The sequence below is a fragment of the Suillus plorans genome (genome assembly GCF_016647745.1).
Source record: "Suillus plorans strain S12 chromosome Unknown HD556scaffold_102, whole genome shotgun sequence".
NCBI classification, from domain to species: Eukaryota; Fungi; Basidiomycota; class Agaricomycetes; order Boletales; family Suillaceae; genus Suillus; species Suillus plorans.
This window is the reverse complement of record NW_024537486.1, coordinates 95,564-110,545: the sequence shown is the minus strand read 5'-3', so window position 1 is coordinate 110,545 and position 14,982 is coordinate 95,564. Positions and strand designations below refer to the sequence as shown.

Below are 14,982 nucleotides of genomic sequence, written 5' to 3'. Positions count from 1 at the left end.
ACCCTGCAGCTTGAAGTGCTCGCATGCCAATCGAGGTGACATCGTTATTGAAATTGACGAGGTAACGTTTTCTGCCACGAACAAAGCCGAGTGTTCACATTCATGACGCAAATCAGGAAGTGGAGCACCTAGGGTCCTAGACGATCTTTCATGTCACCCGCGGCGTTCTATAACAGCCCTATATGATTAGGAACGCCGCCAGTGTCCAGCTAATCTGGCTGCTTGTCGCACGTGGATAGGCTTCTATGAAAGCTGCAAGACGATATCAATAACTTATTGTGACAAACGGTGTTGGATGTTAAAAGGCTGAAGCGCAGACTAAGTCGTTGCTGCTGTCGGTCACCTGCACAGCATGGCAGTTCAGGGCAGGTTACACCGGCTACTGCCGACCGTAAAGGCAATACCGCTGACGGCCGTATGGGATGGTGTACAGTCTAGCCGTACAGATGTACAGGTCCAACACAATCGATCTCCACAGACTGAAGCCAAGCTGTGCTTCCACGACACTGTTCAAGGGGTTCGGGGCCGTCAAGAATCGACACTTGTCCAAAATTTTCGGGGACGACATAGCCCCACAGCATTAATAATTTAATGGGGTCGCCGGCCGCACAAAGTCCAGACACATATACGAGGGAGCTAAGAGCTTCAGTTATCTATTTGGTTCGAGCGATGGCCCCAACACTAGTACTTGCACTCGCCCTCATAGCGCTTATATCTCTTGTAGTAGTGCAATCTTTGCAAAAGAAGAGAGACACTAAGAAGCATCCTTTACCCCCTGGTCCTCCACCTCTCCCTTTTGTTGGAAATGTGATCGGAATCGACCCAGATCATCCGTGGTTAGCATACACAAGATGGGGAACTGAGTATGGTGCGTAGAGCCACCCACATGTGGATCTGGATGTGCTGAATTGCGATGCAGGTGAAATCGTTTACTCCCGACTCTTTAGTCAGGATATCGTGATCATCAACTCCGAAAGAGTTGCGCATGACTTGCTCGATCGTCGTTCACACAACTATTCCACGAGACCCCCAGGGCTTGTGCATGTTCTTGGCTTGTGAGGCCCTTCTATCGTTTGATGTTCCTATTGTTAGACGAGTCCCAGTTTTTGTCACGACTACTCCACTGTCTTTCTACCCTACTCAGACAAGTTGAGACTTCGTTAGTATATTGTCCCTTCGAGTTCTCTTATCGCACTTATCATGTCTTTACAGACAGGCGAATCTTCCATGAAGCATTCCATTTAGAAGCAGTGTCATCCTTCCGTCCGGTTCAAATGCGCAATGCTCACAATTTGATACGAAACTTACTGGCCTCTCCGGAGGTGTATGGAACCCATTTCCACACGTTAGTCGCATCTCTCCTTCCATGTATTGCGTGGCTGAACCATCTTTTCTACATAGCTTCAGCACGTCTATCATCATGTCAATTTTGTATGATTATTCTACAGCGCCCGTTGATGATCCCTTTCTTGCGCTCATTGAACGCTCACTTGAGATAGATGTAAAAGTACTCAGGCCCGAAGTTGCAGCTGTCATAGCAGAGTTCCCCATATGTGCGTATAACTTCGATCAGTTGTAGTTCTATTCTAATGCACTCAAAGTGAAAAAACTTCCTCCTTGGTTCCCTGGAGCGAGCTTTGTAAGGGATGCTATAGTCCAGAGAACCCTCGTTCCCATGATTATGGACATGCCCTTTGAACATGTGAAGAACAGCATGGCAAGTTTCAAGTGCCTTTTGATCGGAGTATCATTTAGGTTAGGCTCATGATGATCCTCAGGCGGCGGGGACGGCTGCACCATCCGTGGTGTCGGATGCATTGAAACGTATACCAGTCAAAACACAAGATGAAGGGGAGGCCGCTGTTCTTGAGAAAGGGATTAAGGAATCCAGTGCATCTGGTTATGCTGGTTCGTGACAAATCTGCAATGGTCATTGTGTTTTTGACGCATCTCTACTCATTTTCTCCGTACTCCCAGCCGCCTCAGAAACTGTATACTTTGACGCGATTCTTATTTTATTTATATACTGACCAAAGACCCAGACGACGTCCACTTTATACGTCTTCCTGCTCGCGATGGTTCTATATCCCGAGGTGCAAATACGTGCGCAAGCAGAGATTGATTCCGTCGTTGGAGAAACTCTCGAAAGATTGCCCGACTGGGGTGATCGTGCTTCTATGCCCTACATCAATGCTGTCATACAGGAGACGCTGAGGTGGTTCCCTGTCGTCCCTCTGGGTCAGCACTATTGACTCATCGAACTCCGGTTAGCACGGTCACTGACTGGATTTAGGAATTGCACATGCCACGGTAAATGACGATATCTACGAAGGTTACTATATTCCCAAAGGTCAGTCTATGGACTGAAAACCTTATCCCCTTCTAAAACTGTTTCTCAAGGGGCTACCGTAATAGCTAACGCATGGTGATTCATCATACCAAGTGAACAAAGATCAGACATAACCATTTCTTCTTATGCAAGGTCTATGGCGCGCAATCCGGATAAATATCCTAACTCAACGAGGTTCATACCCGAGCGTCACATGTCAAAAGTCGTCGTCGAAGAGCTGTCAACACACGACCCTGCCAGTGATGATATTTCCTTTGTTTTTGGATTTGGAAGGCGTATTTGGTACGAAGTTTAGAGTTTTGCGAATAGACGGGTTTGCCTCACCTTTCAGCAGTGTTGGACGACATGTTGCCGAGGCTTCTTTATTCGCTGCAGTTGTGAATATTCTAACTGTTTTCCGGTTGGAATGTGCACCAGGATGGAATGTCGGGCCTGATGCTGAAGGAGTGAAATGGACGGGAGGCTTAACGACGTGAGTCATCCTTGGGGATCCCTGCAGTGTATCTGAGCCAGGCGATGCAGGCACCCTGTATTCCCGTGCATATTCGCCCCTCGCCACACGAAGGAAAAAGTATCGCAGTTGATCAAAATGCAATGTTGAGAGCTGTGCGGGGGGTGAAATCATGTATTACCTTGTTTTTAGTGTCGTTGGCTTATGTTATTCGTCAGCATATTCAAGTTTGATGACCTCATGCATCAAGCTTTACTAACTGTACCCACCCTCGCCCGCCGTCATTTCCCCAACGAGAGGGTACTTCGTTAATTGTACCGGCAGCTTTGAATCATCTCTCGCGGGACTGATAGTTGGGCTTTCGTGAATTACGCGATCACATGACCTGCACACATAAGTCTGAGTTCGAATACCCATACTATCACTGGACGCTTACAGTCCTCTGCGTGAATCAATCATCTGCCCTCTCTGATACCTCGCATGCAGCAAAAACAATGAAGATGCTAGGCCATTGCAGAGGTTTATGCTGATAGTATCATATCCCAGGGAGTTATTGACACGGTACGTGGCTCAGTTAAAGACAACATCTAAATTATAGTTTTCCGTGGAATAGTATATACACGCATCAGCGCGGTGTATGTGCTACGAAGGAAACTGTGCAGACTCAAGAGACCTTTCTGGATGAAATCTAATATGTAGAAGAAGCTGGGCAGGCAAGGCAAGATAAACGTTCTACTTTGCAGAGTCAGGGAATACTAATCAATACCTCATCATGTCCGATACTCACTCAGGCTGGAGATGCCTTGGTGGAGCAATACTCCGGAAAAAAACCTTCATTGCGAAAGTGCATTTATGTCGAAAAACAAGAGGGTCTCAGAGATGGAAGATGCTCAACGGGCCCGAGTCAGCATCGCATACTTTATTGTATCCAGAAAGCTGCTTCTTTCAATCACAAAGCTGAGCGGAAACGAGTTCATCAGCGCATAGTGGCAAACTGTTGTCTGTATGTCGTTCTTCCTTGTGCTGTTTATTGTGCATTACTATAACGACAATAGGCCATCATACCCTCTGGAAAAACGGTGTCCGTGACAGCAACGCCAACTTTAGCAATCTAGTAGTATACCGGATCTCGGGCGGTCGAGTGACTGACGTCTTCAGCAACTTCGACTTACCATCGACTCGGGATATTCCTCAATACCAGGAGTGTGCAAGGACAATACCCTTCATGGCGCTTGGCCTTCTCAGTGGTATTACGGAGACGGTCATCGAAGGCAAGGTCAAGTACCTGTATTAGCGCGACGCCGAATCATTCATATTTGTCCTCGCCTGGGTCTCTTCGTTACAAAGATGGCAAGCTCCTGAGAAAGGGAAGGTCGTTCGATAGATGGCTAAAAGTGGATGCCGTTTCAATGCCACGACAAGAGAACTGGCTTCTCAACACCGCATCATCATAACATGAGACCCTCGCGATGTCAAAAAATCGGGAACTTGCGAATTTGTGTCTTGCGGATGACCCTGAACGCACGGTGGATGACTAGGTCGTATTTCGGACGTGACTCAGGGAACACATACTCGAGGTAACTTCACAGCGTGTGCTAGTCACAGAGTTTGCATGCAGTCTGCCCAAATTCCTTATTTTCTGGATGATGTAATCCAACTTGAAGCTGAGGTTTGTTAGGACGATTTTACGAAATTCTTCTGCCGATGATCACATTATTTGATAGGGTCGCTCTCACCTGGGAGCTTACGGTTTATGCTTATCCGCGCTTATGCTTATGCCCCAATACTATTCCTGTGTCGGTGGATTATTGATTCTCGTGTCATAAGAAAGAAGGATCCGCTGCCCCCTCCTATTTCCGATGCCCACTGGTCTCTGGATATGATATGGACCTTGCTGTCAGAGGTCGAGAAAGACGAGAATAGGCTTGTTTTATCCAGGAAGCGGGACAAAGAGGTGAGCGGCCATAATACCTCAGGTGATAAATGAGTCCTTCGAGTGTTGTCTTCCTGCTGACGGTCCAAATTCGACGATCACCTGGACGCTCAAAGTATTTGAGGTATGCTTTCTTTTATAGTGTTTTTGTATCTTTGAATTGATTCCTCAAGTAGATGAAATTGTCTCGAAATTCCCATTCTTTCCAGTCCTTCACCGGTACCGCATCCAGATCTACTCTTGTCCAAATATAACTCCCATTGCCGCCGCCACCGGTGCCGATCCCCGTGATTACCCCACTTCCCCGTGGTTATAAGGATGGTCTTTATTACAGTTTACTAAACCACTGCTCGAATCATGGCCCTTACAGTTGATCGTCACCTTGCTATCCTCGCTGGCATTTCTCTTTCCTTTGTCGCCGTCAAGGCACTCAAGGGGTTCATCAAAAAGCGACAGAATAATGCTCCTCTTCCTCCTGGCCCAGTGCCCCTCCCACTGTTGGGGAGCGTCTTATCTATCGACGCTTACGAGCCTTGGCTGACTTACACCGAGTGGGGTGCTGTGTATGGTACGTGAACAGATAGCATAGGGCATACGTGGTGTGAATCATTATCTTAGGGGACTTGGTCTTCGTGCGAAGTCTAGACGAGGAAATGGTCGTGATCAATTCTCAGCACATCGCAGAAGCCTTACTGGACAAGCGTTCTCGGATTTACTCCGATCGACCATACCTAGCAACACTCGAGCCGTGGGTTCGTTCAGTATTCCTTTATTCAACTAGTCTAAGGTTCTCGCAGATATGGTTTGTCGATCGACTTTGGATTCATAGCTTATGGCGATGAATGGCGTCTCTGCAGACGACTTTTCCACCAAACTTTTCGCCCCGAGTCTGCAGCAAAATTTCGCCCAATGCAAATCAAGCGGGCTCGTGAGATTATCGTCAACCTGGTCGATGACCCTGAAAATTATTACGACCACTTCGCAACGTTAGCGAATGATTTTTTTTACGAATTGAACCATTATTTACCTGTTCACAGATTCTCGTTATCTGTTGTGATGTCAACAGTATACGACTACAATATCAGTGCTCGTGATGATCCTATGGTGCAGACCGTGATAAAGGCACTGGTTCCAGGCTTGACCGTGTTGTCCCCAGAGAGAGCATTAATGCTCAAAACCTTTCCCTTCTGTGAGCTCAACTGTCCTGGATGAGATAGCGTTAATATGACACGCACTTTTGTGAAATGTAGTACTAAAGGTACCTGACTGGTGCTGGGGATCCTCGATCAAGCGTAGTGCTCGAGGTTCGACGGAGCGCATCAATGAAATGGCCGATATGCCGTTTCGATATGTGCAGCAGCACATGGTGGGTGCTCATCTTTCTCTTGGTTTTAGACATTGACTCAGCTCGTGGCAAGGCCGACGGGTCGTCGCTCGCTCAATCTTCGATGGTTGCAGAAAATTTGCAACGGATGGAGACGCAAGAGGAGGCATTCAAACCTGCATTCGAGAATGCGTTGAAGAAAGCAGCTACTACTGCTATTATAGGTGAGTCAGCCTTTTAACGAGCAACGTTGTACTCTCGACATACACTAATATCGCACAGCTTCATATGAGTCGGTAAATGGACAGCTCCATCGTGTTGTCCGCTGCTTATCCTCGTCACAGAGTGCAGCATCTTTGATGGTTTTTTTCCTGGCCATGGTATTATATCCTGAAGTTCAGAAACGCGCACAAGCGGAAATCGACTCAGTGATTGGAAAAGAACGGCTGCCAACGTTCGAGGACAGAGCATCGCTACCCTACATCGAAGCAGTCCTGCGAGAGACTTGGCGATGGCAGCCTGTTGCGCCTCTTGGTATTCTTCCCCACCAAATAATCTGGCCTGTGCTGAAGACGACCTCATAGGCGTAGCACATGCCGCTTCAAGTGATGACGTATACGATGGGTACTTCATTCCAAAAGGTCCGCTGTTTTTGTCCCAGAATCAACGCAATAATTATTTATAATATCGTGCATCAGGCGCAATCATCACATACAACACATGGTCTGATATGTTCCTCCCAGCTTTCGTGGTACTGACTTGATCGTAGGGCCATTACACGGGATGAAAAACGGTACCCCGACGCATCTAATTTTATACCAGAGAGGTTCATTGATAGCGATGGTGCGTTGACAAGTGATGACCCTGCACAATACATCTTCGGCCTTGGCCGGCGTGCATGTCCAGGTTCGTTAACTTATTCTAATCCCATAAAAGATCCACCGACAGATAGGCTTTGATCAGGGCGGTATAGTGCTGATTCCTCCGCGTGGGCTGCCATTGCAACCATGTTAGCCACGTTGGATATTTCTCCTGCAAAAGATGACCAGGGCAAAGTGATCAGTTTTACTCCCGAATTCATCCCAGGATTGGTCCGGTACTTGACTTTCTTCGTGTTATTCTATCCCCTTGTTACTAACAGTTTTGTTGCTTCAGGTTTCCTGCAAACTTCCCTTGCAGTATTTCAGCACGGTCTCATATTCATTCAGACGCTGTGGACAGTTGGCGAACTGCCGAGTTTTGAAAAGAAGGGATGGCAGTTTGTCATCCGTGGTAGAGGTGACGTAGCAATCGATCAAGTACTTCTTGCCAGTGTATAACAGGTCAGAAAACACGATGAACGTGTCGGTTATTCGAGGGTTGTAACGTTAGGGTGACGGGGTGCTTGCCATTTGAAGGTGAGATCATTGGGGCTTGGTGGGCAGCCTGGGTGGCTGGGATTAATATCTCACACGGTAGCCGAGGATCCGAGGGGAGTTCTCGTGAAATTCGTAAAGTCTATCTACCCTCAAATTTCAAATAGCTTGAACAATGCGGCTCCGATACACCCCAAAAATGTCATGCGCAGTACTTTTCTGCGTCTTCCTCTGCCTCGTTGGAGTGTTGTTTAACTCCATCATTGTTCCGACATCAGGAAATGCCCACTATCTCCCTTTTGCGTCTCTCACTCTCGCAGATCTTGACATGGTCAAGGACAACTTCGCCAGGGCGATACGGCACTCATCTCGTATGATAAGTATTCAGGGATGGGACGAGGTCATGATACCCATCGTTCATGTCTTCCAGCATGGCTTAAAATTATGGCGCCGGTCCCAAATATGGCTGTATCCGACAGCAGTATTCACTCTCCATGAAGCTCACCTCTTTCGAACGAATGCAGATCGCTCCGGGGGCGAACTATGCCTAGAGGATATCTACATCTACTCTTACACACCAACACTCTCGGCTTTGATGAGATCTCGACAAACAATGAAGACATCTGTCACCCCGTCGTCCATGGACAAAGTTAACCGTGTTCAGGGCAAAGCACTGGTCCTTCTGGTGATGAAGCTACACAGGCAGGCGTTCTCGACGCGTTACAACGCAACACTTGGGGATCATTATGGCTGAGTATTAGCCTGCAATTAAACCTATTCCTAGTGTTTCTATTCAAGCTAGTACTTCTCCACTTTTGACAGCATAGAATCAATCACCTCGCCAGCGTATTAATGACCAGACAGCTCGTGACGTGCACATAATCGTGAGCTGCAGAATGCCTCATCATACTCGTCCTGGCCAAAGCACCTCCACCGTCACCGTCATCGTGCTCAACTCTGCGTTCCGAGACAATGAGGACGATGCTCCTCGTGGAGGTAGACTCACTTTATTAAGGAATGTTTCAAGTATGTGTTCCCACTAATCATCCCAAGATCCATGCGTGTTCTGTATGCAGATCTGCTGCCGCCTCTCTTCACAATGCGCTTGGTCCGGTGATTACAGCGTGCTCTGTAGTTGCGGTAGCTGCAAGTCCTAAAACACTTCAGAGGAACAAACCGTCGGGCGTTAGACCAGCTGACCGAGACTCCATACGTCATTGAATGATGATCATATCAATCTAATAACGCATGGCGTCTCGAGCTGATGCTGCCACTCTCGAAGACAACCATAAACGCGAGGAAATAGAGCTACTCACCTTTCCCCATATCCTGGGTCGCGACGGTCCTTTCTCCTCTTGTCCAGCATGTGTTTTTGTTGTCAATGTATCAAGTTTGTTTTTCTTTTGTTCAACCGGGGTGGACTTACCCGCGCTGACGACCTCGGCTTTGAGCCCATTGGCGCCGAGGAAGCAGACTAAATGTGACGATGCCACCCCGGACCCGGCGGGCACTGAGGAGCGAACGGGGTGGAAGCTAGCAACGCCTGCAGAACAGGGCCAACATTCCACGCCCGAGCCACCACTAGGTCCCGACCTGGATGACGGCAACCACCGATGCCCTGAAAAGGACGTGATGTCAGCGGCGGGCTAGAAGATCAAAGTGCAACATACCCTCTCATCTCGCCCTCGAACTTACGAACTGCGAGAGTTGACGAGGACCGGGGTGCCTAGACCATGGTGCGGGCCAGTACAACCGACCGGGGAGATGCTGAGGAGGCAGAGGGTGGAGAGAAGTCGACATCCGAGAGCCTCGGCGAATGTGGCCACCAAACGCGCTCGAAGAGGGTCGGATGGACTCAGGTCCTGTCTACTGTGCCGTCCACGCCGCGAGCGACGCCCAGGAAGGGCAGCAGCTGTGTTATATTGTTCCATTATGATGTCTTTTCGCGTCCTTGAATATTGGAGGTTTGCCTTCAACACCTGAGCGGCTGATGTCGATTAGGAAGGCAGATAAGAATGTGGCGAGAACAAGGCATACATTTTATGTCCTGTGGAAGCTCGCCGTCAGACCTAAGCGCATTTGAGAGAAAGTCAGTAGTCTGGCATATACGGAGCACTATGAGCATGAAACATACCATGTGGCGTCAAACGGGCAGAACCAATGCTGGTGGCGGAAATGACAAGGATACCATCATGATTGCATTAGGATGCCATATACTTCCAAGTCGCACGCCACATATCTTGCTGGAACATCCGGAATGAGGCAGGAAGACCAGGAGCTGTGAAGATGAGAGAAAAGAAGAAGAAGAAGCGAATGAGAGAGTGAAACGGGACTGAAGATGTTTATATAATACAGCACGGCGGCTGACATTATTTGGTTGTCGACATTCGACGCGTCTAGGACGCGCCGGTCACGTGATGTAAAGTAACAGCGTCAGCAAATACACTCGGCCACCTGTGGTTCCTCGTGCCAGTGACATCATTATACAAAGTGTGTGACGTCCCAGAACTTCTTTACACCTGCTGTTCACTGCTATTGTTTGAGTGATCAGATTAGTCGCTTCCGATCTAGAGTACGATTCGTCGAGGAGGCACCCTTCCATAGAAATCATAACACCCTCCTTTTGCATGCTTCTTAGGTTTTGCGCCCGTGCATTGCTCACCGAGGAATTCGCCAATATATCTAAATTTGATACGATGATTCGGTGACAAAGCGCAAACGAGGCAAAGGGCTTAGGGTCTGTTTCGAAGAACTGGGAAATGAGGCCTAAGGTAGTGAGTCCAGACTGTGTCGATACCCGCACCTGATCGCTGTGAGCCTTTCCCAAACCTGAAAATGATGCAATAGATGTCAATGGTCATTGTGCACGGCCGCAATGAATTGTTCTAGTGAAATCGTATACTGCTCCTGATATAGAATGACGTGCCAAGAGATGCATGGAAAGCGCGCTAGTTTCACGGAGGCTTTGAATTATTTGTAGAGCACTGAGCTCACTGGGAGTCTGAACGTGTACCAAATGCAAGATGAGTCAGTATCAGCATTCAATTCAGCACCGACATCATGGACTGCTGCACAAACAAGTCTCACCTAAAAGTCCCTCTTGCTCCCGAACGTGGCATGGCCCGGCGAGAGTGCACACCAAGTTTGTCTGGGAAATTCAGTACAATTTTATATGATAGCACGCACACATCATGTGCAATACACAAAATGCACTGGAAGTCGTACTTGGGACTAGAACATTTGCGACATGCGTGAGTCGGGGAAGTCTCAAAGCTGATTCTGATGACATTCCGAACAACTAGTGTACTGAATATATCACAGAGTCTGGTCTCCAGTAGGCAGACTGATGGAAGGAAGAAAGAGGTAGATGAGTTCGACGTCGTTGTGCAATATCCGAGCCTGCTATTTTATCAATTTCCTTTTTTGTCACTCGGCAAGTTTCCCGGTCGGATATGAACACCTTTCGCCGATTTTGTGATGCCCCCCCAGAAGTGATGGCCAGCCTTAATGAACTGATGGTCGCATCATTGGGTATTAATGCATCAAGCTTGAAGTTTCACTTCGGCGGCCGAGAACGCGTCTAGATGATCCAGTTGCACATACCGCACGCTAAAAGTCACCTCTCCTTCGTTAGATTGCCTGGCTAAAACGCGCGGCGGGAACGGCGGACCGGTGGAGGCCATCGGGGCATTCAGGAATCTAAAGTGCAGGGGCACAAGCAGTCCCCACGACTTGACCGTAATGTCTTACACAGGGTACTACTCTGAAAAACTTGGATTTTTTTTCAAAAAAGCTTAAAGTTATTTACAGGTCTGCGGCCTTGACTGTTTGATGTTTGAACTTCGGGATAGTTAGAGTTAGGGTCACGCGGCAGTAGAAAGATTCAAGACATTGCTGGACATTTTGTTGCTCATTGACAAGGAACATCATAGTTCAGCGCTCAGTCATGATCCAAAAATCAGACGTACACTTTATGTAAATTTAGTTTACTCCTTGCAGCTAATTCTTGTACACCCATACTATGACACGCGTCCGAAAGTAGTAGCAGGTGAACAGTGTACTGGATGAGTGACGCTTCATTTCTTAGCCGCGCGTTATCAACGGCGTCACCTGCCTCAGGTAATCGGTCGTACACTGTATTGCATCGAAGAGAGAGAGAGAGAGATCAAATGATACAGAAGAGATCAAAATCAGAATCAACGAGTTAGAGAACTCCTCGCACGCATACTTTCACCAGCATAATATATCCAAACGGGGAAGGGTATACCGATGACGATGGCAAGACCTGCAAGAAGTGAATTGCCCCCTCCATAACCAAGCCTAGCGAACATCTGCTGTCCAAAGAGAGGAAATGCGAACCCGAGGAGTGAGCGGAGCATCTAAGATCGTGAGATGCTCAGTACGCATGAACGACGAGATTCAAAGCAAAGGTAAGAGTAAGGGTGGGAAGACTCACAGAAGCAGCTGCGACGGCGCTTGCAGCATATGTAAATGTATCAACCAGGTATAGTTGAATGGCGAGACTTCAAAGAGGTTTAGCAATCAATTAATCATGAATGATGTTAAAGGGGCACGCTTACGAAGCTATCATTATGCCGAATCCAAAGATAGCGGTGCCGACGATGGGCATCATGAATTGGACCTTAGCTTGGGCAGACCACCCATACCAACTAACGTAGATCAGGCTAGGACCGACAGAAATGGAAGTGTCAATCTTACAATAGTCCCACTGGGACGATAAACGAGCCGAGTATCAGAACAGGCACGCGCATCTCTGGCTTACCCTTTCCTCCATTTTGCGCAGCAAACTAGATAATAGAAGCGCTTGAGCTAACGCAGTAAGGTTAGAACGCATCTTGACGTACGTATAAATATGTCTTGTTGCATATTCTCGAGCCAAATATGACGCCAGATAAGAACCCAACGCCAATGCCGATATACGGTAGACCTCCGGTTCCAGTATTGAAGTGGTACACAGTCGTAAAGAGGTCTGGGTGTAAGCATTTAATATTTTTCCCGTGTTACTAGGCGTATGTGATCTTACCGGGGAAAGTGGTAAACATCAAGTAGTAGATACCTGAATCACGGTTTCAGGTTCAATGACCTACATGATGTGCTATTACTAACCGTATATCCTACATAAATGACATCAGTTAGCCGTGTGATAATAAAACCAACTTACAGAGCCATGTATAAGCTCAGGATGAAACATATAAAACTCCTAGTCATAATTATGATGGGTCGTTTGAGATTAATCCACAAATAAGCCCATTTGTTTGTGACGAAAGCAGGATGTGTTGTAACTGCCTTTTCGAGATCTGGAAATATTTTTGCACGGCGAAGCTGAATAACCGGCGCATAAGATTCTCTCATGAGAAGAATGCCGAGTACGGCAGCAACACCGCAGATCGCGACGACGACATAGAAAACATTCTGTATTCCGACTGACTCTGCGATAAAGCCTCCCATGACGGGCCCGACCACAGGACCTTGCGAGATGAGTATGAACTTGTGTCAAAGTGGCAGACCATGAAGCGCACCTATCAAGGGTCCTAAAAAGTACAGTGCCATAGCGGAAGCACGATCGTTTTCGGAGAAGAGGTCACTAACGACGCCTCCGCCGCATGCTACGGGCGTACCCCCCACGAAACCAGCTTGGCAGAGTAAGCGAACGTGTGACAGCAGTGGTTCTATGACGTACCTAGAAACCGAAAGACGATGAAAGATGTAGTGTTACGTGATAATGCGCAGCCGAGATTGAACACGAGGAAGAAGAGATTCGCCAAGTGAAGCACCTTGACTTCGTTCAGGCACACAATTCCACTGAGAAAAGGACGACGAACCCACAAACGGCCGTATACTTCGGACAAGGGCGCAGCAAATAAAGGACCGATAGCAAACGACAGGAGGAAGATACTTAGAGTCAACGCTGTGACTGTTGGATTGGTTATATTGAATTTTGTAGCCAGATCTGGCAGACCAGGTGCCATGATAGAACTTGCTAACGGAGTGACAAAAGTGTATAGCCCAACCTGACAGAAAAACAAAATTAGTCCTCATGATTAAATATCTTTGCGGAAGAATTAACGATTGCAGTAGTTGTCCATTTCTTTGCAGGAGACCAATTTCTGGGGTTGACTGGGTCGTGATGCCATTCATCCTCTGGCTGTTCAAGTTTTCCCTGAATTTCATGCTGAAGGTTGTCGTCTGGGATGGCAGAATGGACATGAAGCTGTTGAACATGACGGTCGTTCGAATCATTTTGATCTGATGGGTGCATATGGGAACCCTGGACTCCTGGAGGAGATGATGACATAGAGCAGTAGGGTATACTGGGACGAGGGGAGGATAAGACTCGTCTGGGTACCCAAGGGAGATACTCAGGCTGTTAAATAGGTAAAAAATGGTGTGTTGTTACAGCACTGTACAAGACACGTTTGAGTACGGCCCGCAGTCGAACAGGGGGAGGATCAGGCATGTGTGGGGACAGACTTATATTGATTTGGATAGAAGATAATCGTTCGTAGAAAGAAGACGATTCAGATTTCCTAAGCCCCGAAGCAAGATGAATTTAGTACGAAATAGATAGCATGCAAGACGGTTCAAACCAAGTTCAGACTAGTAAAACTCAACAGCTGAACTTTATCTGCCATTATAAGATCCATCGAATTCGAAGGGCCGCCCGCACCCACAAACTAAAGACGCTCGAAAAACATGTTGGATGCCATGGCATTGAGATCTACACGGGATATGTATCTTGACAGTCCGGAAGAGAAACGAGTAACCGGGATTGTCTCTGTGTCTGTAGCCTAGTTGCCAGTTGGTGACTGTGCGAAGCAAAGAAAGTGTTCCCTGGATAAATCAAATTTAGGTATGAGCGGCTAAAAATGGTAGTCATTCACCTGAGTACTTTCATGAAGGTGGTCCCACTCGCGAACTGAGTTCGACGACGCCGACGACAGCGACGAACTGCCAGTAGTAGCTCTTATTAATTTCGCGCAGTCGCTCGAAGACGACGCTTAACAAGGTTCCGAAGAGTGGTGGACTCGGACGTCGAGAAGATTCATTCATTTCAGGCGACCCGTCATGGCCGAGGATCAACTTGGAATCGAGTCTGCACCTACTCCCTCCATCAAGAGCTTAAAGAGCAGATTCGAGCAGCTTGCACAGGATAATACAGCTGGCAAGCCACTCAAATCAAACAACCCAATTATTACATCGCCTCGCCAGCAGTGTAGTAAGGATTCGGACTCTCACGTACAACATCGTGAGCTGCGCAACGCTTTGCCCAACTCTGATGTCAGTCCAGGCCAAAAGCGTGCACCACCACCGCCCCCGCCATCTCGCTCAGCCAAAAAACCAATTCAATCACCTGCTGCTTCCCCGCTGTTGAGACCTGTGCCAGTACCAGCTGCTCTCAGATCACCACGCGCGAGTCCAGAACATTTGTCAGTGTCTGGCCAAGACAACGCGTACGATGACGATGCTCCTCGTGGTGGTGGAGTGGCTTCATTGAGGGAACGTTTCACGTAAGTGTTCCAGCCATGACATCGCCCGCGAACCCCATAA

The 14,982-nt window shown here is 47.8% G+C and overlaps 4 protein-coding genes across 4 annotated transcripts; 3 read left to right on the top strand and 1 right to left on the bottom strand.

Annotated features, from left to right (window-relative positions):
- Positions 1-669: 669 nt before the first annotated feature.
- On the top strand, positions 670-2,826 carry HD556DRAFT_1450308 (cytochrome P450; the record flags this gene model as incomplete). Its single annotated transcript, XM_041307741.1, has 13 exons — positions 670-868; positions 920-1,038; positions 1,093-1,159; positions 1,213-1,345; positions 1,402-1,553; positions 1,602-1,702; positions 1,761-1,908; positions 1,978-1,991; positions 2,043-2,238; positions 2,294-2,350; positions 2,401-2,425; positions 2,483-2,632; positions 2,685-2,826. 13 exons carry the CDS (start codon positions 670-672, stop codon positions 2,824-2,826), a joined length of 1,503 nt encoding a protein of 500 aa, XP_041153353.1.
- A 2,140-nt stretch (positions 2,827-4,966) lies between these two features.
- On the top strand, positions 4,967-7,553 carry HD556DRAFT_90028 (cytochrome P450). Its single transcript, XM_041311984.1, has 12 exons — positions 4,967-5,302; positions 5,353-5,482; positions 5,532-5,720; positions 5,772-5,923; positions 5,985-6,100; positions 6,153-6,282; positions 6,341-6,592; positions 6,643-6,699; positions 6,757-6,781; positions 6,828-6,964; positions 7,022-7,154; positions 7,214-7,553. Exons 1-12 carry the CDS (start codon positions 5,092-5,094, stop codon positions 7,299-7,301), a joined length of 1,620 nt encoding a protein of 539 aa, XP_041153352.1. The 5' UTR covers positions 4,967-5,091; the 3' UTR covers positions 7,302-7,553.
- A 59-nt stretch (positions 7,554-7,612) lies between these two features.
- HD556DRAFT_1450306 (uncharacterized protein) lies at positions 7,613-8,167 on the top strand (the record flags this gene model as incomplete). The annotated part of the gene is made up of 1 exon (XM_041307740.1): positions 7,613-8,167. One exon carries the CDS (start codon positions 7,613-7,615, stop codon positions 8,165-8,167), a length of 555 nt encoding a protein of 184 aa, XP_041153351.1.
- Positions 8,168-11,609: 3,442 nt separating this feature from the next.
- On the bottom strand, positions 11,610-13,693 carry HD556DRAFT_1249148 (multidrug resistance protein 4; the record flags this gene model as incomplete). The annotated part of the gene is made up of 12 exons (XM_041298819.1): positions 11,610-11,792; positions 11,870-11,936; positions 11,994-12,083; positions 12,133-12,221; positions 12,279-12,403; positions 12,458-12,490; positions 12,541-12,548; positions 12,596-12,902; positions 12,954-13,067; positions 13,115-13,208; positions 13,257-13,445; positions 13,502-13,693. 12 exons carry the CDS (start codon positions 13,691-13,693, stop codon positions 11,610-11,612), a joined length of 1,491 nt encoding a protein of 496 aa, XP_041153350.1.
- Between the last annotated feature and the right edge of the window lie 1,289 nt (positions 13,694-14,982).

Excerpts from the sequence above, each read along its gene's own strand:
- HD556DRAFT_90028 (XM_041311984.1), top strand. The coding sequence starts at position 5,092 with ATGGCCCTTACAGTTGATCGTCACCTTGCTATCCTCGCTGGCATTTCT. Across the intron at positions 5,721-5,771 it reads TATTACGACCACTTCGCAAC|ATTCTCGTTATCTGTTGTGA; the intron begins GTTAGCGAATGA and ends ACCTGTTCACAG. Across the intron at positions 6,593-6,642 it reads GCAGCCTGTTGCGCCTCTTG|GCGTAGCACATGCCGCTTCA; the intron begins GTATTCTTCCCC and ends ACGACCTCATAG.